We start from the raw sequence: 22,901 nt of genomic DNA, 5'->3' as shown, positions 1-22,901 counted from the left end.
TGTACATCCTGAAAACAATAGCTGGAGAAGGCACAACTTAAAACAGAAAACCGGATACATCTCAAATGACAGACTGCTGGCAGTAAAGAGTTTGGTCACAAAGTACTGTATATTGTGCTGAAATGTTCATGTAATGAACTCTGTTCCATAATCCTGCAGTTTATATAACCACATCACTTGATTAAAATCATTCAAATGATTTTAGACCATGTCATTATGCTTCACAAATTCACGTATGTCCATATTAAATCATCAAGCCACGAGAAGCTGTAGATTCAGTCTCTGGTTTTAATCTAGTGTTTACTAATTATTATTAAAACAGTTGCACTTTATACATTTTTATTTCATTTATTATACTTACAGACTGCACAGTTTAGAGTAAAAACTATATATACACTCACATAAAGTAAATGTGAATTGAAATTAGAATGCAATTATAATTAGACAAAGGCACATTATATTAAATACAGTGCAAAAGTACATGTTCTTTCCTGATATTCACAAATCAGGAAACATCACGTGCTTTTGCACTGTAATTTTTGTAATAGCCCAAGGGTCCAGCAGGTGACTCTGTTGCACACTATATGAACACAATGACACAAATGTTTCATGCTTCCTGTCAGAAATGATTAGAATACTCGTCTCGTCCTTTCAGATGATGGTCTGTGTTAAATGTGCTAAGAGTGTGTATGACCCCACATCCGTGTCTGCCGTGTTCCTTGAGCATATGCTGCTTTCACCTGCTTGAAAGCTACTTGTTGAAATGTGCATGTCACGTGCATGAAAACACAATGTGAGGAGGCGGGCTTAACTGCTCAGGGTGCTCAAATAACAAGCATGCCTTCTTGTGTCACAAGCTCTTGGCTGGATTCAATGCTGGGAAAATAAAAAAAGCAAAATCACGCACTCATGTGTGTCAAAAGTCCAGTCTTTCCATTTCCATTTATAGTTATATAGTTGCTGAAAATCTACTCCCCCTCAGGCCATCCAAGATGTAGATGAGTTTGTTTCTTCACAGGAACAGATTTGGGGGAATTTTGCATTACATCAATTTCTCAGCAATGGATCCTCTGCAGTGAATGGGTGCCGTCAGAATGAGAGTCCAAACAACTGATAAAAACATCACAATAATCCACACCAGTCCATCATTTAACATCTTATAAAGCAAAAAGCTGTGATTGCATGAAACAAATCCATAAATCCATAATCATCATAAACTCTGAATTCAATATGGCCACCAGTACGAAACCCTATGATATGAATCCTTAATGGCTGGTGACTCAGTGACTTGATAATGATATACTGTTGGAAACTGTGAACTTTGCTATGCCTGTGCATCTGATAATACTGATACTCACTTAAATAGCTCACAAACCTATTTAAAACTACAGTGTGTATTCCTGCATCTACAGTGTCACCAAAAAGTATTGCAAAAATAATAGTAATAAATGCACTTAAAAAAATGATTTAATTTAACTGAACTAACATATGGTAGCTTTTGAACATCCTGGCTAACTCACATTAACTACTAGACGTCATCGTTTCATATTTGTTGAGATGATTTCCTTCACAAAGAACAGATTTTTTTTCAGCACATTTTAGACTATTAAGCAACAGCAGCAAATTGTTAAAAGCCATCTGTCTAGACATGCATGCATGCATATTCCTCTAAAAACGTTTTAAATTGTTATTATGATTATTAAGTAATCTGTATAATTTAAACTACCTTACTGAAGCTTAATTCGATTGAAGCAAAGCATCTCAATAACGGTTAACTTACTGTACTTCAAACCTTATTTCACAGCTAATGTCGCTAATATTTTCTAGGATGCAGATGTTTATCAATGCATTGTCAAACGATGCGTTTTTTTTAATTTATAGCTGTTGAAACAATTGCTTAAATACAATGAGAAAACACTTGTCTGGAGAATCCACCTTCATTGCCTTTTGTCTGAACGTATGACAGATTTCACACGAATTATCTTCATCAAGTTTTAAAGAGGCCAACGTGCTTGACAATAAAAATTTGTTGATCTGTGTAATAAAAACGTATTACCCCTACAGCTATTGAGATAAAGTAAATTAGAAGCGAGTTTCCTGAATTTCCCCGCGTGACAACTTGCCCCGGTCTCCATGCAGCATATGTTCCGACATGTACAGTAAATGCACTTCCATGTAAAGCCTTATCTGATCGTGGAGCTGCTGCGCGCGCTGTTTCAGAGCAGCAGTGTATTGTACCGATGTGAAGTCAATTCGGCAGATGGCAGTGTCTGTAAGACGCGTGAGCGCCTCCACGGTGACACTCGCAACACTGTAACACACTGAAACATTCGAACGCGGTGCGTGCGGATACAATGTATCGAACCCCACAGATGCTGGCGAGCCGAAGCAGAAACGCCGACGAGAATTAAACCTGCGATGGCTCTCCATTTCTCTCTCACGTCTCTCGGGGAGCTCCAATCGCTCGCTACTCGAACCGACAGCTAATACTGTCAGGCACAGGCTGCTGCGTGCTTTACACGGGGCTCATGGCGGAGTTTGTCACCGAGAACTGCGGGGTCTCATCGCCGAGCGGTGGCGGGAAATCCACCCAGCCCGGCGAGGAGGCGGACGGCAGAGCTGCGAGCGAGTTGTCGGTCTCGAACGGGGACTGTGGACAGTGTGCACCCGAGAACCAGGGGCTTGAGACGGCCAACGCGTCTGTGGCGCTGGATGGCAAACCTGGAATACCACGGAAAGCCAGTATTATTAAGGTAAACGATCAATACATCGGGGTTTTTCCTAATTTGTGGGCTAATTTTGTGCAAAACCCTGATACACGGCTACATCCACAGGTTTGTGGGGGCTTATGGTACGGATGCACAGAAAACACAAGCCACTGTGACCATACCATTGCTGCTTCCTCCAGATCATGTGTTCTTTTCAAGCGTTTTCGTGAACAGTCAAGATGAAGTCACGTGCATTTATTCCTTTCAAAATAACTAGCATCTGTGTGTCTTATATGGCTAGTTAAGCAACCGGCTGTATCTTTTCAGGGATCTGTGGTTCATAGGTCAACTGATCAGTCAAGTTGTTGCTTCTAATCCAATTTTAGTTAAAACTGCTCATTATTTCCTCTCTTAACAAGCCCATTAGCTACTGGTATCTGTTGCAGCTTTACTAATACTTGTAAATGAGACAAATTGCATCTAACCCAACTGATATCTTTTCTTATGTCACTATTAAGTACTTTTTTTTTTTTGTGCGTGTCATCATCAACAGTAAAAGTGGAATAAGCATCAGCAGCTAGTTGAGTCAAAAGTGGATTTTTTGAACCACATAGAGTTACATGGCAAGCTTTGGTTAATTTGTTGTTATCAGTAGCATTTCAACAGCTAGCCTAGTTATCAATAGTTAGCAAAGGAAAATGTGCTAATGACTGTACTCCTAACTAACTACTGTATGTAGTTCACTGTAATGAATGTTGAAATGACCTCACACATCACATTTGATGCCAATACATGTCGAAATGGATTCATAGGTCACATTTTATGCCATATCTTAATGCCAGTGCTGTTCCAGACTAGTTTAGTTCAGACCATGTCTGTGATCTTGAATGAGAATGTTTGACACATTTATTGTGTGTATGCCATGATTATGGGTAAAAATACTGTTTAGCTATATGGATTTATGAAGCACAAGTTCTTATTAAGTTTTTTTTATTGTTCATTGAGAAGTTCTTCCTCTTCAGAACCAATACTGCTTTAGTTTAAACATGTTTTTACAGTCTCTAGCGAGAGTGAGGCTCTAGTGAATCTTCCAGTGGCCTCTAGCGAATTTGTTGTATGTTATTGGGAAATTTTGACCGTTTACTGTAGAAAGCTGTGACAGGAAATATTGCTTTACTTCCCCATGCCGACTGCTGTGGCACCATTTTGTCAGTTCGGTTTAAAGATAAAGACTTTAAGCGGCACAAGTTTGCCCAAACAGACGGACTGATGACATTTATATGTAGGTCATACACTTGTCGAACAGAAGCAGTCGGCCATTGTCGCTCAGTAGCTTCGAAACCGCTTCTTCTTTTCCTCTGATTTAGTTTTGGTTGCTCAGTAACGTTTATATTCGTGCCATCTGTGGTCAAAGTTCTGTGCTGAAGCTGGCTGAAGGAAAGAATGTGACAAACGTCGGACGGCTTGCAGAGAAGACAGTTTACACGTAGATGAGGAAATGCTTTCCCTCAGTTAAATTTGTTTCACTCTGCGTTGCTTTTAGTTCCTGTACCAACTACAGTGTTTCCTGTGGAAAGATTTTGAGTGCGTTTCTCAGCTTATTCAAATCATGTGGTTAGAAGAACGATCATCTCAGGTGAACCACAGAGACGTGAACAACCTTCTACAAGCATCATCATACTCACTGTTTCCTCCATTGTTTGCACAACGGGAGGCCTATTTTGGGTGTGACAACATGCTTAACAGACAGTTATACAGTGTTTGTGTGTGTGTGTGTGTATATATATATATATATATATATATTTTTTTTTTTTTAAGCCAATTACTGCTTCAGTTTTATGTTAGTTGTGCAGCACAAAATTTATTTTAGAAAAACTTTCAAATTTTATCGTGTCATGGAAAACCAGTATGATTTTAGTTATTCTAACTGGACAAATTTTCATTTTCTTAATTTAAAAAAGTAAACATAATGCTTCTTGATGTAAAAGAATAGTGTTGAAGCCTGTCCTCCTTTGTCACTGTTGGCGCTGAACTTTGGATCTCAGTCCTCCAGCAGAAAGATAGTGAAGCTATTGACATTTGTGTCTTGTAGAGATCACGAAAGCTCTGACTGATCTTTAACCACAAAATAGCCTGTCACGATGAAGAGAACAAAGTATAGCCTATATCATTCTCCTGCAAGTTCCTGCAAGACACTTCCTGCTTTCCTGTCTCATTTGAAAGGCTTGAACATTCACACTAGTGCTAGACACACCAACACTATATATATATATATTATTTGATGTATACTCACCGTACGCTTTATTACGTACACCTGTTCAATTACTTGGTAACACAAATTGCTAATCAGCCAATCACATGGCAGCAGCTCAATGCATTTAGGCATCTAGATGTGGTGAAGATGACTTGCTGAAGTTCAAATCGAGCATCAGAAAGGGGATTTAATTGACTTTGAACGTTGAATGGTTGTTGGTGCCTGGTCTGAGTATTTCAAAAACTGCTGATCTGCTGGGATTTTCACACACAACCATCTCTAGGGTTTACAGAGAATGATCTGAAAAAGAGAAAAGAACAGGAAACTGAGGCTACATTTCACACAGGCTCACAATAGAAAAATGAAAAGTGTTACCTGGTCTGACGAGTCTCAATTTCTGCTGCAACATTCAGATGAAGGGTCAGAATTTGGCGTAAAGAACATGAAAGCATGGATTCATCCTGCTGCATTCAGGCTGGTGGTGGTGGTGTAATGCTATGGGGGATATTTTCTTGGCACACTTTGGGCCCCTTAGTACCAATTGAGCATGGTTTAAACACCACAGCCTACCTGAGTATTGTTGCTGACCATGTCCATCACTTTATTAATACAGTGTACTCATCTTCTGATGGATACTTCCAGCAGGATCATGCACCATGTCTCCAAGCTCAGATCATCTCAGACTGGTTTCTTGAACATGACCATCTTCAAGAATCCAGATCACCAGATCTCAACCCAATAGAGCAGCTTTGGGATGTGGTGGAATGGGAGATTCGCATCATGGATGTGCATCAGACAAATCTGCAGCAACTGTGTGATGCTATCATGACAATATGGACCAAAATCTCCGAGGAATGTTTCCAACAGAATTAAGGCACTTCTGAAGGCAAAAGGGGGTCTAACTTGGTACTAGCAAGGTGTACCTAATAAAGTGGCCAGTGAGTGTTTATTGTCCAGCCATAACACAGACAAGAAATGTCACTTTATAAATTTAGCAAAATAACCAGAACATTTTCTCATTTTTTCTCAAATTTTCTCAGTTTAGTAGTCTTCATAGTAATCATTATTGTTAATATTCAGAAAGTCCCAGAGAAAAAAGCTTAAGCAAAGCTTCTGATCGATTTGTATCATCATCATCAACATAGGATGATTCAATGTCACGGTGTCTGCAGTTATGGTCAAACTTGCACAGATCTGTCCTGTTGTTCTTTTTGCCACTTTAATGAAAGAAATAGTTAAAGAGCAGACAGGAAATGACACGGAGAAAAGAAGGAGGCAGGAATAGAATGACACAAGCCAGATTCAAACCTGTTTTGCCCTCATAAGCAGCAGCACCACTGACATTGCTGTGTCTCTCAGTATTGTTCGTTTATTCGTATATTAGGCTGTTTATATATATATATATATATATATATATATATATATATATATATATATATAGGCTGCATTTATTTGCTAAACAATATAATAAAAAATAGTAATATTATGAAAAAGTTGCAATTTAAAAAGTTTTCTATTTCTATTTTTTATTATTTTCTATATGCATTAAATGTGTAATTTATTGTTGCGATCAAAGCTGAATTCTCAGCATCATCACTCCAGTCTTCAGTGTCACATGATCTTCAGAAATCATTCTAGCATGCCGCTTTGTCACTCAAGAAACGTTTCTGATTATTATCAAGGTCGAGAACAGTGCTTTTTTTTTGTTTGTTTTTTGGAAACTTTTCCCAGTGTTTTTTTGATGATTAGAATGCTCAAGAGAACAGCATTTATTTGAAAATTGAAATGACATTACTAAATTTAAAGTTTTTTTTTTATAGCTCAAGAGAAGTTGTTTTGTCAAGATATATTTTGCTATATTAAGATCAAGTGAAAAATAGATCTTAAAGAAAATAAGACTACATTTTTTTTCTACCAGATTCAAAGAATCAAAATTAAGTGGAATTTCCACCGGAGGCAGAAAGCGAATGCAAACGTCCAGTTGCGTGCATTTCTGTGCTGCAGGTAGCAGATCGGATTACCCGTGAGTAATTGCTTGTTGAAACATCGTTGATGTCCTAATCGGTGGTTTGGTATAGCATGTTTTCTTCATTGCTGTCAGAGGATGTGGTTTGGTTGTTAACAGCCATGTTCACTTCAGTCTGTGAAAGGAGGTCTCTGAGGGGTGTAGACTGCATTAAGGCTAGGGCCGAGTTCAGGTTTAGAAACTAACAGCATTGAACAAGTGAAAGGTTATGATGGTATTAGTGTAAATCACTTATTTGAGATGAAAACGATGACCTGACAGTAATTTGAGGGCAGCCCCTGTTACTATAATGAGTTGCTATTTTTATACTTGAGCAGTAAACACCCTCGTCCTTAATTTAAAATCTACTGACTGATAGCAGGTGCTGATATGAGTGTTGTTCTTCTGTAGAGCCATTATTCTCTTTTATTTGACTAAAACAGCAGTTTTTAATGGCTGATACTGTTTATGTGGGGATTGTGAAAAAGAGACAATTCAGACCAGTCTGTGCCCTTAAAACACTGTCCGTCAGCCTTTTTTCTCTTGCGTTCAGCAGAATGCAGTTGTAAAGTTGGAGACGGTCTCTGATCAGCAGCTGAGATCAGTCACGATCCAGCATCAGCACACCACAGAGGACAATATTTATCACACTGAAACTTTCCAGGCATGCTGCAAGAATAAATTAAGCCTAAATTGAGCTTTCAGGAGTCATTTGAAATTTCAGAACAAAGATTTTACATTAGAAATGAGCCTGGATGAGCAGTGGCAAGTTTATAGAGAACTCTATGGAATATAAGATTATATAAGTTTGGGGTTGATGAGATTTTTAAAATGGTTTTGAAAGATATGCTAGGGTATGAATACTAGTACTCAGTTTTAAGTTTTCTTTTTTAAATAATTATCTTCTGCTCACCTAGCCTGCATTCATTTGATCCAACATAATCCAGCAAAAACTTTTTATTGTGAAATATTTTCACTATTTAAAAGAACTGCTTTCTATTTGAATATATTTTAAAATGTAATTTATTCCAGTGATTTCACAGCTGATTTTTCAGCTTCATTACTCCAGTCTTCAGTGTCACATGATCTTCGGAAATCAGTATAATATGCTGATTTGGTGTTCAAAAAGGCCTCAGGTTTTAAATGAACATTACCAAAATTATCCACAAATACAGCTTTTTTCTCTCAAAAAGGTGAGGTGCACAAGCTCAAACCAGTGAGGCCTACGATCAATCAGTATCAAAAGCATGTTGTGGAAAGTTTGAATGAACAGCATTTATTTGAAATGGAGATGTTTAGTTAATTTATAAATGTCATTAGTATCACTTCTGATCATTGTAAGACTTCCTTGCTGTCTCCAAACACAGTAATCATGTAGTGAATTTGTTCATCCCGTCCCCCTCAGTGTTGTAGCTCAAGTTGACATCACTAGTAGTGTTTTGAGGAAAGCACCGCTCTGTCCACTAATAGGTGTGGTGCGCATTAAAAAGGTCAATGTGCACTTTGTGCTAAACACTTGTGTGTTAAGCGAGTGAACTCAGTGCTAGCTCCGCCACGTTGTTCATGGTCTATTCATCAGATGTGGCGTCATTCAGTCTCGCGCTTTATATAAGCCACTTGATATGGATTAGATAGAAACCAGGCCTAATAGACATTGCAGAGACGGATAGCAGTTGGGTTCGACTCTGCATTCACCGAATGCTTCATCTGCACACTCATCTGTCTATGCAGAGATTTTAACTGGGTTCTGGTGTGAACTCAGGTCACACATCCAGTGCTTCAAAACGAACGCCTCTTGCTGTAGGCTATGTGAATAACTCTATGTGAATAGCTTGAACTGCTGTTTATCTATTAGACTGACCACTTTCCTTACAGTAAATGAAACCTTTCTATACTGTATGTGCTGCAAATAACTGTCCAGATCTTTTTCTCCATATATCTTAAACCGGTTCTCAAGGTAGAAAGTACTTGTAAGACTTTTCTTTTATTTTTAACGATTGCACGCAAATGCTTAGACTGTGAAAATAGGGCGAATCTCATGCTAAAAGTAATTGCACTTGAATGTTAATTAAAAAAAGCTTTATTTTTAATGCAATACATATAGGCCTTTGCTTCCTAATGCTTTCTGGGGTGGAAAAAGACACGTTCTTGACAGGTTTTGTCAGATTAAATCCCTAAATGTTTCTTTGCACTGATTAAAAGCATACATTTTAAAAGCCTGCGTCAGTTCAGAGGATAAAGAAGATGCACCGCCATGGTGCATTCAGAATTGATTTTCATATTCATCAGAGAACATTTTAATTGGACGCTTTCTTCACAGGGAAAGCGCTTGTGTGAAAGGGACAGCCGTGATTGAAGTGCAATAGCCACCCTGTCAATTCTTTAGTCTGTAATGCAGGACTTAATTAGCAATCCATGCCGCCATGATTGAGCTGAGAGGAACACTTCACATGTTTTATGAGCGTCTTGAGAAGATCCAACTGCTTTGCGGTGTGTGTAGGAGGTTAAAGCCAGATCATGAGTCATAAAATAAAACAAAATATCGATAAAATAGATAGCAACTTCTTGATTCTCTAATCCTAAATTGTATTTATTTTATATCTTATTCAGTAAATTCGAAATAAATAAATTGAAAAAAAAGTGAGAAAAATCATTTGAATTTGATAAAAAATATTATGTATTATTTTCTTGTTTCTGTAATCATTTATAGTCTGTTATAGGGATGCACGATAATATCGGCACAATATCGGTATCGGCCGATAAAAGCTTAAAATGACCATTATCGGTATCGGCCGATATGAATATTTCTGCCGATGAGCCAAACCGATATTCTCCAAGTGAAATAATTGACCTGTTTTTCAGATTTGAATGTCTGTCTACATTTGTAAAATAATACATTTATGGTAGAATCAGTACAGAAGAGATACATGGATTTCTCTTCAGTAAAATTAAAGTTTAAATATATCAGTATATATTTGTATATATATCGATATCGGTATCGGCATCGGCCAAAATTATTTTGAAAATATCGGCATATCGAATATCGGCCAAAATCCAATATCGTGCATCCCTAGTCTGTTAGACTATTTGCTGAAAACTGATGGCAGATGAATGTTGTAGCATTGACCTTTAGTTTTTCCTCATAATAGAGAAGCAAATTCTAATAGTTTTTCACATACAGTTTGCTTATTTTATTATTTATTCATTATTAAAACTATTAAACAGAGACAATAAAGGCAGAGAATGGAGCTCGGTGAGTAAAATCACTTCTGACACCTCAAGCCAAACTTATTGGTGATATGGATAATTATTAAAAAAATGCCAGATACATTAAAATGTTAATGTCTGCTTAGGCAGCTCGCTTAGTTTTGGCTCATCGCTGTAGATGTTTTACAGTTTATACCGCACTGACATGTCTTGCATGTAGCCGGTTGCAAAAAAAGTGAAGTAGTTTGTGAGAAAAGCTTGTGCAGCATTTGTTTTCTCATGCTGCTTTATTATTATCTAAAGCATAGTTAATTGTGGCTAAAACTTTTCAGGGTCACTGCATTTCATGCCCACATCGCTGGAGAGGCTTTTGACGTGCTATTACCCGGATGGTGAGGTGTTATTAATGTGTGGAGTGTATTCATATCCAGCAGATGTCAGCCCCTTTTCTCAGTAAAGCACTACAATCTGTACAGCAGTGTAATCACAAAAAGTGACATATTGAAGACTAGCGGATAAATAGTGTCTCCCCGGTGGATATCTGCGAGGGACGTACAGTTCACAACGGTGCAGTTAGCCAGAAAAAAGGCTTTCAATCCATTAGGGACTTTAATCAGGAGGGAACAACGAATGGTCCCTTATTAGTCAAACACAGAGGAAATTTCGAGACAAAAATACACAGGAAATCCCTGTTTTTATTATCTTAATGACTTTGTACCTGGTTCTCTTAAATCCCTCAATTAACGTGCGCTTTTATCGCTCCAAAACTTTCAGTCGCATGTGTTTCAGGCAACTGAGGAGCTGGCAGCCAAAAGAGCCACAACAAGCTGCTTGTGCATCATTTACTGATTTGTAACGTGATTTGAAACTTAATTGAATTACAAGTTCCCTTATTGTTTTTTTCCTCTAAAGATTTAGTTTTCATTAAAGTAACTGAACTGTTTATTTGATGCTGTTTTAAATGTTAATATTTTATTGCATGGTTAACACAAGAATAATATAAGTGATACATTTTTTAAGGCAAGAAGTTACAGATGAATAGGGGAAATATTTTAGTAAATCTAATGATATCATCATACTTTCCCCAGTTTATTAGTCACAGTGCATTGAGACAGTTGTTTACTGAAATATTTACTTATGCAAATAATTCTTTATCTAATTAAATATTACACACATTTGCATACCAGATTATATGACCAGAACAGAAATCATATTGGGTATAAAGCCAGGTTCAAATTTCTTGTTTCATCTTGTGGACATATTAAAGCTAAAGGATTTTAGGGTTTTCTTTTTTTAATTTTTAATTTTTATTATAATTCGATAAATGTATATAATTAATATAAATTCGATGTTATATTAATGAACAAACCTTCAGAATATAGATAGCCTAAATAACATTTGCAAAGTTTGGTGAACGTAAGTGAAGTGGAGCTTTCTGACTGAAACTCATTTTGAGAAAACATCCTTTACACATATGTGCTGTAATTGACATCTACAGATGCAAATAGATAAACTGCAATTAAATAACTAACAATTGTGTATTTTGGATGAACATAGACAAATTAGAAGCAAAATAAACAATAATGTCTCAACAATAGAAACCCTTAGTTATTAACATGATACTATTAAATTCACATGAATTAATTTATTTAAATGATACCTATTTCAAAACACAGTATTCTTGAGTACTCTTACTTCAATCTTTATTATGATAATGTCATTTGAACATCGGCTTTCATTTGAAACCAGTGCTTTAAATGGGCCGGTACGCACCGGTACTTAGTACGTTCATTTGGACATCTGTTTTAATAGAGGTTTTAATCCTTTGCCTGCGCTGCCGCTTTTCAGAGCGCCCTTCACAATGCACGCTTCCTAATTCTTCCTAGTTGGGAGTATGGAGCGTGAATCATTTGAGTCAGTTATGGAGTTCGGAGCGGCTTCGCGGATCATTTGAATCAGTTCGAGAAATCAGAGCGGGTTCGCGATTCATTTGAGTCAGGTCGGGAGTTCGAAGCGGGTTCTCGAATCATTTGATTCAGTTTGGGGTTCGCGAATCATTTGAGTCAGTTTGGTGATAACGAATCATTTGAGTCAGTTCGGGAGTTCGTAGCGGGTTTGCGAATCATTTGAATCAGTTTGGGGATCGCTAATCATTTGAATCAGTTCGGGAGTTCGGAGTGGGATCGCGAATCATTTGAATCAGTTCGGGAGTTCGTTATGGAGCCAGAAGAGTCTCAATAAAGATAAATGCACACACTACAGTCACATATGCACACATAGGATTCATACATGCACACACATAATTCGTAAATACACACACAGGATACACGAATGCACACAAAATTCACAAATGCACGCACAAAATTTAAAAAGCACAGAAGATTCACAAATGCATACAAAATTCAGAAATGCACACAAAATTCAGAAATACACACACAATTTAGAAATGCAAACAACATTTACAAATGCACTCAAGATTCACAAATGCACAGGACAAGATTCAGAAATGTATTTCTGATGCACACACACATATATCTTGATTTACAAACTGCTTGCGGTCTGTGAACTTCACTGCATTTGTGTGTGAATTTTGAGACTCCCCTGACTTGGCTCGACACACAAATGCCTTTTTTTAAACAGGGAATGATCTGCAACCAATCAGATATCTCCCTTGTTTTAGCCAATCACAAGAATGCACCCCACGTGGGGGATTGTTTACTTATAAGCCAATCAGCGAACGACTCACTTTCCTCACGCAGCGAACGACTCACTTTCCTCAGCGAACGACTCACTTACCTCACACAGCCGGCGACTCACTTTGCGCAGCGAACGACTCACTTTCCTCACGAGTCACGCAGCGAACGACTCACTTTCCTCACCCAGCGAGCGACTCACTTTTCTCAGCGAACGATTCACTTTCCTCACGAGTCACGCAGCGAACGACTCACTTTCCTCACCCAGCGAGCGACTCACTTTCCTCAGCGAACGATTCACTTTCCTCACGAGTCACGCAGCGAACGACTCACTTTCCTCACCCAGCGAGCGACTCACTTTTCTCAGCGAACGATTCACTTTCCTCAAGCAGCGAAGTTGAGCGAACGATTCACTTTCCTCACGCAGCGATCAACTCACTTTCCGAAGCGAACGACAGCCGGAGACCCACTTTTCGCAGCCAGAGAGCCACTTTCCTCTGGCAGCGGACCACTGACTCTCTCTTCATGTAGGGACTGAATATTATAATTAAAGTGACTTCTATATTGCATCCAAAAGAATATTTAGATATATTTAAATATTCAAAAAGGTTTAAACATTTTTTTTTTTTTACTTTCATTAAAATATTTCAATAAAATGAAATAATTGCAAATTTATGAATCCATGGTTAACTTTTTTTCTGCAGTCACTGGGCTATATGTATTGAGACATTTTTACATTTATATTTAGTAAAAAATAATAAAAAAAAAACCTGAATTGTAATCTAAACATCTGTATTTTCATACAATTTAATACAATTGCTGTGTGAACACGTTCATGTGATTGGCTTATGAGTAAACAATCCCCCCACATGGGGTGCATTCTTGTGATTGGCTAAAAGAAGGGAGATATCTGATTGGTTGCTGATCATTCCCTGTTTAAAAAAAAGCAAATGCAGTGAAGTTCACAGACCGCAAGCAGTTTGTGAATCAAGATATGTGTGTGTGTGCATCAGAAATACATTTCTGAATCTTGTCCTGTGCATTTGTGAATCTTGAGTGCATTTGTAAATGTTGTTTGCATTTCTGAATTGTGTGTGTATTTCTGATTTTTGTGTGCATTTCTGAATTTTGTATACATTTGTGAATCTTCTGTGCTTTTTAAATTTTGTGTGTGCATTTGTGAATTTTTTGCGCATTTGTGCATCTTGTGTGTGTATTTATGAATCATGTGTGTGCATGTATGAATCCTATGTGTGCATATGTGACTGTAGTGTGTGCATTTATCTTTATTGAGACTCTTCTGGCTCCATAGTTCGTAGCGGGTTCGCGAATCATTTGAGTCAGTTTGAGGATCGCGACTCATTTGAATCAGTTCGGGAGTTCGGAGCGGGTTCGCGAATCATTTGAGTCAGTTTGGGAGTTTGAATGCAGTAATGCAGTAGCTCTTTCTAAAAGTATTTTTTCAAAATTCTTTTGCACATTTTATTTATGTTCAGTAGTTCTTTCTAGCTCAAGCAAATCCACAAACTAATAAAAGGATATGTTGACTGCTCTATATAAAACCCCTTCAACATAGTTGTTGTTACCTCGGGATGAGAAAAAAAAAATGGCTATAATAGAGTACCGGCACCTCTTTTGGGCCACTTAAAGCACTGTTTGAAACCATAGTCAAATTGTGTGTATTAAAACAATGAAACGGCTGACCTGATCACAGCAGGCCTTAAAATGAGCTCACGATATAACTGGCCAGAAATAGACTCTTTAAGGGAAATAATAAAACAGCTGTTGTACGCTGAGGGGTTTTTACTACATTGTTTTTCTAGCCCGGGGATGTAAGGGCGTCCCCTTCGTCGTAAGGAAATCCTCAGGAAGGACAGTCTGCCTGGAAGACAGAAACCTCCCCTGTGTGTGGGCTACACCTAAAGGTCAAAGTGTGTTAAACCTCTTCCCAGACAGACCTTCTGCATTTTTCCCCAGACCAGGCGGATTATATTTAGTCATGCGGTTCAGCTTTTCCCGTGAATGTTTAGGTAAGACCACAGTAGGTGGTTAGTCAGGGAGATTCCTTCATGTTCTCTATTACATTAGTTCAGTTTGTTTACACTGCTTTTGCTTTCAGTGCTGCTTGGAAAGGGGAATTTTATAGACCTGTCAAACAGTTGCCAAGTGCCAACCAAATGCCATGTGACTAGCCACTCTAGAGCCGCAGGAAAAATTACTTTATGATTGGCTGATGGCAGCAGAAGAACGCACACAGTCCCAGGTCTTTCACTAGTCACTGTCCTGAGAATGTCATGGTTTTAAGAGTCCTCCGAAAAACTGGTTAAACATCTAATATAATATATAATATTATGTATTCAGAGTGGTTGTTTACTGGCCCAAGTGAAATGTGTATGTGATGTACTGTTCAAAAGTTTGGGGACAGTAAGATCTTCATTGATTTATTCAGCAAAGCTGCATTAAATTAATGACCGTGAAGACCCAGAATGATTTCTGAAGGATCATGTGACACTGAAGACTGGAGCAATGATGCTGAAAATTCAGCTTTGATCACAAGAATGTCTTAAAATATAGAGTTTAAAATATAATCAAATATTTTATTGCACTTTTCATCAAATAAATGCAACCTTGGTGAGTCAAAACATTTAAAAATCACACCAACCCCAAACTTTTGAATGTTAGTGTACCTTATTTAGTCTTTGATTTTACCTAACTGAAAAGAATTTCAACAAACAGAGAAAAAGAAAAAAAGTGGATAAGATAATCTTAGTTGTGAGCTGAGTGCTGTTTGAAGAGAGCTGAAGCGAGATCAACCTCAGATGTTGGTCTGTTTCTCATGATTGATCTTGCCGAATGCTGTTATTGGTTGTAGATGTGGTCAGCGGTGCTGTTATTTTTGTCACTGTCAAAAAATGCATATACACTGTTTTTCCGGGCCCTCACACAATAACCTGTCAAGTCTAGCAGAAAACACACTTTCGTGTTGGATAATTAACTACATACACATAGATTTTCTTTCTAAATATTCACTAAAATGGCGGACAGATTGTTTTCTGGTGCTTTGAGTGGTGTTAGTGAATTAGCCCACACACACGCACTAGAGGTGGGAATCTTAAGGCACTTAACGATTCGATCCGATTCCGATTCTGGGAGGAACGATCCGATTCCCAAAAAATACTCTAAACTTTTTATTTTAACCAAAATTGGAGTTACTATGCTTTTTGTATATAGTTAGAATATCTGTTTGACAGTATTGCCAAATTAAAAATGATTATGAATATTTCTTTTTCAATACTTTTAATTTATTAACAGTTATTTTCAGGATTAACAAACTCTGAATGAATGGTAAGCCATACAATTGCAATGAACAATCATTAAGAATAAACAGTTCTCAATTTGTATGACAGGGAGAATTAGGGATTCTAAGATGTGATCTTTACATTGTAGAGTGCGGGGACAGCCGTCTCACTAAAATAACGACGCGTGGGCAAAGTGTATCGTGGCTCAAGTACCTGTAACGTCGTGCGAAATCCTTGGTTTTCCACAACGGAGTACAGGCGCAGATCTTTGGCAATAAAACCCGCCACTGATCGGGTAATTCGTTTTGCCTTTTCAGAATTCGGTGGAAGCTTTGCTACTTGATCCAAGGTCCTTTGAATGTAACCGGGAGTGTTCGTGATTGGAAGAGAATGCTGTTTCTCCAGCTCTGAGTGGAACCGTGTAATATGTTTCTTCATGTTAGTCGTGTTGCCGAAATATTTGAATTTGGCGCTACAGACTTTGCACACAGTATGGCTTTTATCAACGACACCTTCGGTGTCTTCAGAAAATCCAAAATGTTGCCACACATCCGATTTTAAATGAGATGGTGCAGGCCGTAGTTTGTCCATTTTATCTTAAACGAAGCTAATTCACCAGCATATGAACGGTCGTCCATCACCGGCGTCTTTTTTGTTTAGTCACGTGAGTCTTGACAGCGCTCGCATTTGAATTGAACACAGAATCGATTCTGAATTTTTGAGAATCAATTCTGGATCGTTAGATAACGAATCGCGATGCATCGATGTATCGAGCTTTTCTCCCACCACTAACATGCACACACACACACACATATAATATGTAATTATATTTTTAATTTAAATGCATATGCATTAGGAAATGTCGACTTTAAATAGACTTTTTTTTTTAAATGTAAGAATCCACTTTTGAGATGTGATTTTTAAAATTGTGTGTGTGTGTATATATATATATATAATGATTACAGATATTTGAAAAATGTTCAGAAAGCTGATTTTTCAGTATTGACCTTGATGTTGATGTTTTATGATAACTTGGGGCTTATTCCCCCCTGCCAGAATAAGGTTAACCTCCAAAGCTCAGTTGTTTACAACCGGGAAGCACATTTCCTTTGACCCAGCTAGAATAAATTTCGAGTGGACCAAAGCCATTGACATTCGCATGGGGCCATTACTCTCAGTGCTGCTGCTCCAGCGCTAGTGCAGCATCATATTGAGAGATGGTCATATGGATGGGGTCCAGTTTTTGGCCTGACCTCTCAAGGGACAAGAGGTTACCATGGGACAGTGTTTGTTGATGGGTAAAAATCCACTGAAGTTGTGGTGTTTAGGAGCAGGTAGAGCGCCAGTAGGACAGAGTTGTTCAGGAAATGTAGAGTGGAGAACTACTGGAGAAGACTGTTGCCATAATGTAATTGTAAACAAACAGATTATGGACCAATGGAGCTCATAAGTTTTATGCATTATTTTATGTGTAGATTCAGCTCTGAGTTCTCTAATTAAAATGAATTAATGTCTGTTAATTGATATGCCTGTCACAGCTGATGCAATCTGTTATATAAGAGACTCGTGAAACTCAGTCATACTGTCAGTGTCATGTCTCCATGTCTCTTGAGATCATGGTCCCTGGAGCAAACTGTACTGTTTTAAATAACCAAGTGAAGCCTGAATGGCTGTTTACATAATTTATTCAGCTTTATTCACTTTATTCAAGTATGCAGGTTTTGTTTTACAGGTTAGCATACTGCTGATTCCTTTGGAAACTAACATTGTTCAAACAAATTTTAGACATTTGGCACTTTATGTAATTTTTTGTGTACTTTTTCAGTCAAAATACTTTTATGTAATCAGACATGCGGATATTCGGTAATGCTATATCGGTAATGAAAATGCATTCTATTGTTATCGTTGGCACTTTTAAATCCTGTGAATAATTATATATTGCAAATTATTCAGAATTTGGAATGCATTTTAAGAATACTTTTGCCATCAACTGGTCAAAATGCACAACACCACTGTATTCTGCTTAAAAGACCATGTGCACTCTGATGTAAACAAGCATGCATAAGAAGCACATGAAGGAACACGAGAGACGAGCTGAATGAAAGCACATTCACTCTCCGACAGCAGATGGCGCTAAACTGCAGAAAATGCAGCTGTTACCCTGGAAACCCCATAAATAAAGCAGCTGCTCTACTTTCTAAAACATATTTAAATAGCCATTTAGATTTGTGGATTTGCTATGCAGTTCATCACCGCGCCAAATACTTAAATATTTAGACTTAAATGGGCTATTTATTTTCAAACTTTTGAACATTTTAATCTAGACTGCAACATACCCTAGATATTGTTCGAAAGTGTTTTGATACTTTATTGTTCGATCACCCTTCACATTAGTTAATTCAAAAGTTAACATAAACTGCCAATGAAAAATTCTTCTGAACATTCATTAATCTTAGGTATTCTAATATATAACATATATAATATATGTTAAAATCAAAAATGTTTTTTTTAAGTTTAACTTCTGTAGCAAATGTTATTACAGTATTTCTCATTGTGAAAATAATGCATTAACTAAGGTTAACTAATGAGATCTAATTGTAAAGTGATACCTATTGCTCTTTATAGTTCTTCTGCACTTTAATCTGTGTTAAACTAGGGCTGCACAATAAAGCCGAAGCAATATTTAATGCGCATCTTGTCAGTAAATCCGGTTCAAGCTGACACGTTTGTCAGTGAATAACAACTCTGTGTAGTTGATGCAGCTCCATGTGAAAGTGGGTAGGTGATGGAGATTTACCGCCGATTATAGAACAGGCTTCACTGACAAGATGCACATTAAATAATGCATGCTATTTATCCTGCTGCCCCGTGTAAAAACTTTATATATTTTCTGTATTGCTTTATTGTATAGTTATTTTTGTTATAAGAAAAAAGTTATTAAACTTGTCATACTGTATACAATACCGTGATACTGCTGTATAACATGAAAATTTGATACCAGCATATCCATATATGTAATTGCAATTATTCGTTCATAAATAAGTGTTTTTCCCAAAATACATATATATATGCATGTAATAAAGTGATATTTTTATTTGTGTGGTGTATTTGTCAGCAATGTTCTGAGTTTATCAAGTCTGAAAGAACTTGGCAGTACAAAATGTAATTTAAATTCTGTATGCTATATATATACTGTATGTAATAATGCTGTTTGTTTGTTTAATAAACGGGCAAAAAACTGGTACGCCTATTTTGCTGTAAACAGATAGGTGATACAAATAGTGGCAAGAAAATGTAGACTTATTTTGCATTTTTCTAAGCCCATAAACACCCCATTGAAGACTTAAGTGCTCTCTCTTGATGAAACTGTTGCAATTATTTTCTTAATTAAGCCTGGTTTAGCTCAATAATTTGCTGCCTGTAGGCTCAGGGTGGTATAAAAGCAAAGGACACATTGATGCTCTGGTCACAACACCAGCGGTGATTACAGCACACACCAGCAGAGATGATGCAACAGGAAAACTCTTGTTTGTATTCTCATTTTGTCCCTTTTATGTTGTTCCTTTAACATATCTGAATATGCAGATTCAGTAGTTGTTATTTGAAAGTCAACATGAAATTATTGTAATGCACATTACTGGTCTTAAATATGCAAGTTATGTTCTTAATAAATATGCAAATCTCCAATGATTTAAATCTATAGGGTATCCATATGATTTTTTTTTTTTTAAACTAGTTATAAACCTTACTGATGATAAATTGCTTTATTTTCCAGGATGGTTCCAGGCGGTACAAGGAAAGGAAAAAGACGGTGTCGTTCAGTAGCATGCCAACAGAAAAGAAGATCAGCAGTGCGAGTGACTGCATTAACTCAATGGTGGATGGGTCTGAACTGAGGAAAGTACGCTCCAACTCCAGAGTCTACCACCGTTACTTCCTCCTAGATGCCGACATGCAGTCTTTGCGATGGGAACCATCCAAAAAAGAGTCGGACAAGGCCAAGATTGATGTAAAATCAATTAAAGAGGTCCGAACTGGTAAAAACACAGACACTTTTAGGACCAATGGGAATTCGGATCAGATTTCAGAGGATTGTGCATTCTCAATAATCTATGGGGAGAACTATGAATCACTTGATTTAGTGGCTAATTCAGCCGATGTAGCAAATATATGGGTGACTGGACTCAGGTACTTAATATCATATGGAAAACACACTCTTAACATGATTCAGAGCAGTCAGGACAGCATGCGTGCATCCTGGCTGGGTGACCTCTTCGACGAAGCGAACGTCATTGGTGGAAAAAGCATTCGTCTTTGTGCAGCCGTACAGCTGATCAAGAAGTTAAGTCCTGGGTTGAAAAATGTCAAGATAGAGCTGAAGTTCAAAGAGTTGCACAAAGCGAAAGACAAAATCGGTTCCGATGTGACCAAGGAGGAGTTCATCGAAGTCTTTCACGACCTTTGCACAAGACCAGAAATCTATTTTTTGTTGGTGCAGTTCTCTAGCAACAAGGAATTTCTTGACACCAAGGACCTGATGATCTTTTTGGAGGCAGAGCAGGGCATGGCCAAGGTGAGCGAAGACATCAGTGTGGGAATTATTCAGAAGTATGAACCTTCGAAGGAGGGGCAACAAAAGGGATGGCTCTCCCTGGATGGGTTTATCAATTACCTCATGTCACCAGACTGCCACATCTTTGATCCTGAACAAAAAACAGTATGCCAAGACATGAACCAACCCCTTTCTCACTATTACATAAACTCTTCCCACAATACCTACCTGATTGAGGACCAGTTCAGGGGTCCATCAGACATCACGGGCTACATCCGTGCCCTAAAGATGGGCTGCAGGAGCGTGGAACTTGATGTATGGGATGGGCCGGATAATGAACCGGTCATTTACACGGGCCATACAATGACCTCACATATTGTCTTCCGCAGTGTCATTGACATCATCAACAAGTACGCTTTCGTAGCCTCGGAATTTCCTCTGATCCTTTGTTTAGAGAACCACTGTTCCTTGAAGCAACAGAAGGTAATGTTTCAGCACCTGAAGAAAATACTCGGAGACAAAATCCACATGGATCCTCCCAACCTTGAGGACAACTACCTTCCATCTCCTTCGGACATAAAAGGAAAGATTCTTGTGAAAGGAAAGAAACTTGCGACCAGCTGCACTGGCTCAGAAGGCGAGGTGACGGATGAGGACGAGGGTGCAGAAATGTCTCAACGGATGAACAGCGAGGGTGGCGAGCAGCAGACGGTTGTTCAGCCCGAAAAGTTCCAGCTTTCCAAGGATCTATCTGACTTGGTAACCTTATGTAAGTCTGTTCGGTTTAAGGATTTCCAGACGGCTTTCCAGAACCAGAAGCACTGGGAGCTCTGCTCCTTCAATGAGGTCTTTGCCAATCGGTGTGCCACTGACCACCCTGGTGAGTTTGTTAACTACAACAAGAAGTTTCTAGCAAGGGTTTACCCAAGTCCAATGCGAATTGATTCTAGCAACATGAACCCGCAGGACTTTTGGAAATGTGGCTGTCAAATAGTAGCAATGAACTATCAAACACCGGGTCTCATGATGGACCTCAACATCGGCTGGTTTAGACAAAACGGGAACTGTGGGTATGTTTTACGCCCAGCGATCATGAGGGAGCATGTGTCTTATTTCAGTGCCAATACCAAAGACTCTGTTCCAGGAGTGTCTCCACAGCTCCTTCACATAAAGATCATTAGCGGACAAAATCTTCCTAAACCCAAGGGCTCAGGCGCCAAAGGCGATGTGGTAGATCCATATGTTTATGTTGAAATTCATGGCATTCCTGCGGATTGTGCAGAACAAAGGACTAAAACAGTCCATCAGAATGGCGACAACCCCATCTTTGACGAAAGTTTCGAGTTTCAGATTAACCTTCCGGAACTAGCAATGGTGCGCTTTGTTGTTCTGGATGACGACTACATTGGGGACGAGTTTATCGCTCAGTACACAATTCCGTTTGAATGCATTCAGCCAGGTTTCCGCCACATTCCCCTCCAGTCGCTGACGGGTGAAGTCCTTCCACACGCCTGGCTCTTTGTCCATGTGGCCATTACTAACCGTCGTGGAGGGGGTAAACCTCACAAAAGAGGGCTTTCGGTTCGCAAGGGTAAAAAGGGTCGGGAGTATGCCACTATGAGGATACTTCTCATCAAGACTGTAGATGAAGTCTTTAAATCTGCTGCACAGCCACTTCGGGAGGCCACTGATCTCAGAGAGAACATGCAGGTGAGATAACACTTACTTCATTGAGAAACAAAGTAGTGACTTGTTTTTAACATGAATGCCATAAAGGCTCAGTGTGATTGCAAAGATCAAGGTAAATATTTTCAAATCAGTTCTAGTTGACATTTCTCCCCAAAATCTAAAATCTTAGAATAAATAAATGAGATATTTAAAAAAATATTTTGATTTTGCATAATAACTGAAAACATCCAAAAGCAAAAAATGATTTCTAGGTTTTTTAGGGGAAATGTAATGTTTAATAAAAAATATTTTGGAAATAATATTATAATTTTTAGATGACATATGACCTGGACAGGTTTTGTGAGATTCACCCCATTCAAGTTATGTAAATGTCTTGCCAAAACGGCTTGCCCAACTGTATCTCAGTGTGGCAAAAGTCTTCTAGCGTGAGAAAGTTTTCTCAAATGAAGCTTCAGAAAGTCGACCCTGAGAAGGAAGCACAGTTTACAGGATGT

The 22,901-nt window shown here is 38.2% G+C and overlaps 1 protein-coding gene and 1 long non-coding RNA gene across 2 annotated transcripts in view; one reads left to right on the top strand and one right to left on the bottom strand.

Annotated features, from left to right (window-relative positions):
* Positions 1 to 125: 125 nt before the first annotated feature.
* On the bottom strand, positions 126 to 2,964 carry LOC128030358 (uncharacterized). Its single transcript, XR_008187882.1, has 2 exons — positions 2,891 to 2,964; positions 126 to 1,110 (listed from the first exon to the last, which is right to left on the bottom strand). It is a non-coding gene; the product is annotated as an uncharacterized LOC128030358 (long non-coding RNA).
* LOC128030356 (inactive phospholipase C-like protein 2) overlaps positions 2,206 to 22,901 on the top strand; it is a 39,569-nt gene continuing 18,873 nt past the window's right edge. Inside the window, exons 1-2 of the mRNA XM_052617910.1 lie at positions 2,206 to 2,753; positions 19,942 to 22,428. Coding sequence (XP_052473870.1) covers positions 2,529 to 2,753; positions 19,942 to 22,428 — 2,712 coding nt within the window. The 5' untranslated portion in view covers positions 2,206 to 2,528. The remainder of the gene's footprint in view (positions 2,754 to 19,941; positions 22,429 to 22,901) is intronic.

The sequence above is a fragment of the Carassius gibelio genome, chromosome A16 (genome assembly GCF_023724105.1).
Source record: "Carassius gibelio isolate Cgi1373 ecotype wild population from Czech Republic chromosome A16, carGib1.2-hapl.c, whole genome shotgun sequence".
Taxonomy (NCBI): domain Eukaryota; kingdom Metazoa; phylum Chordata; class Actinopteri; order Cypriniformes; family Cyprinidae; genus Carassius; species Carassius gibelio.
The sequence above is the reverse complement of the archived record's forward strand: the minus strand, read 5'-3'. Positions and strand labels throughout refer to the sequence as shown.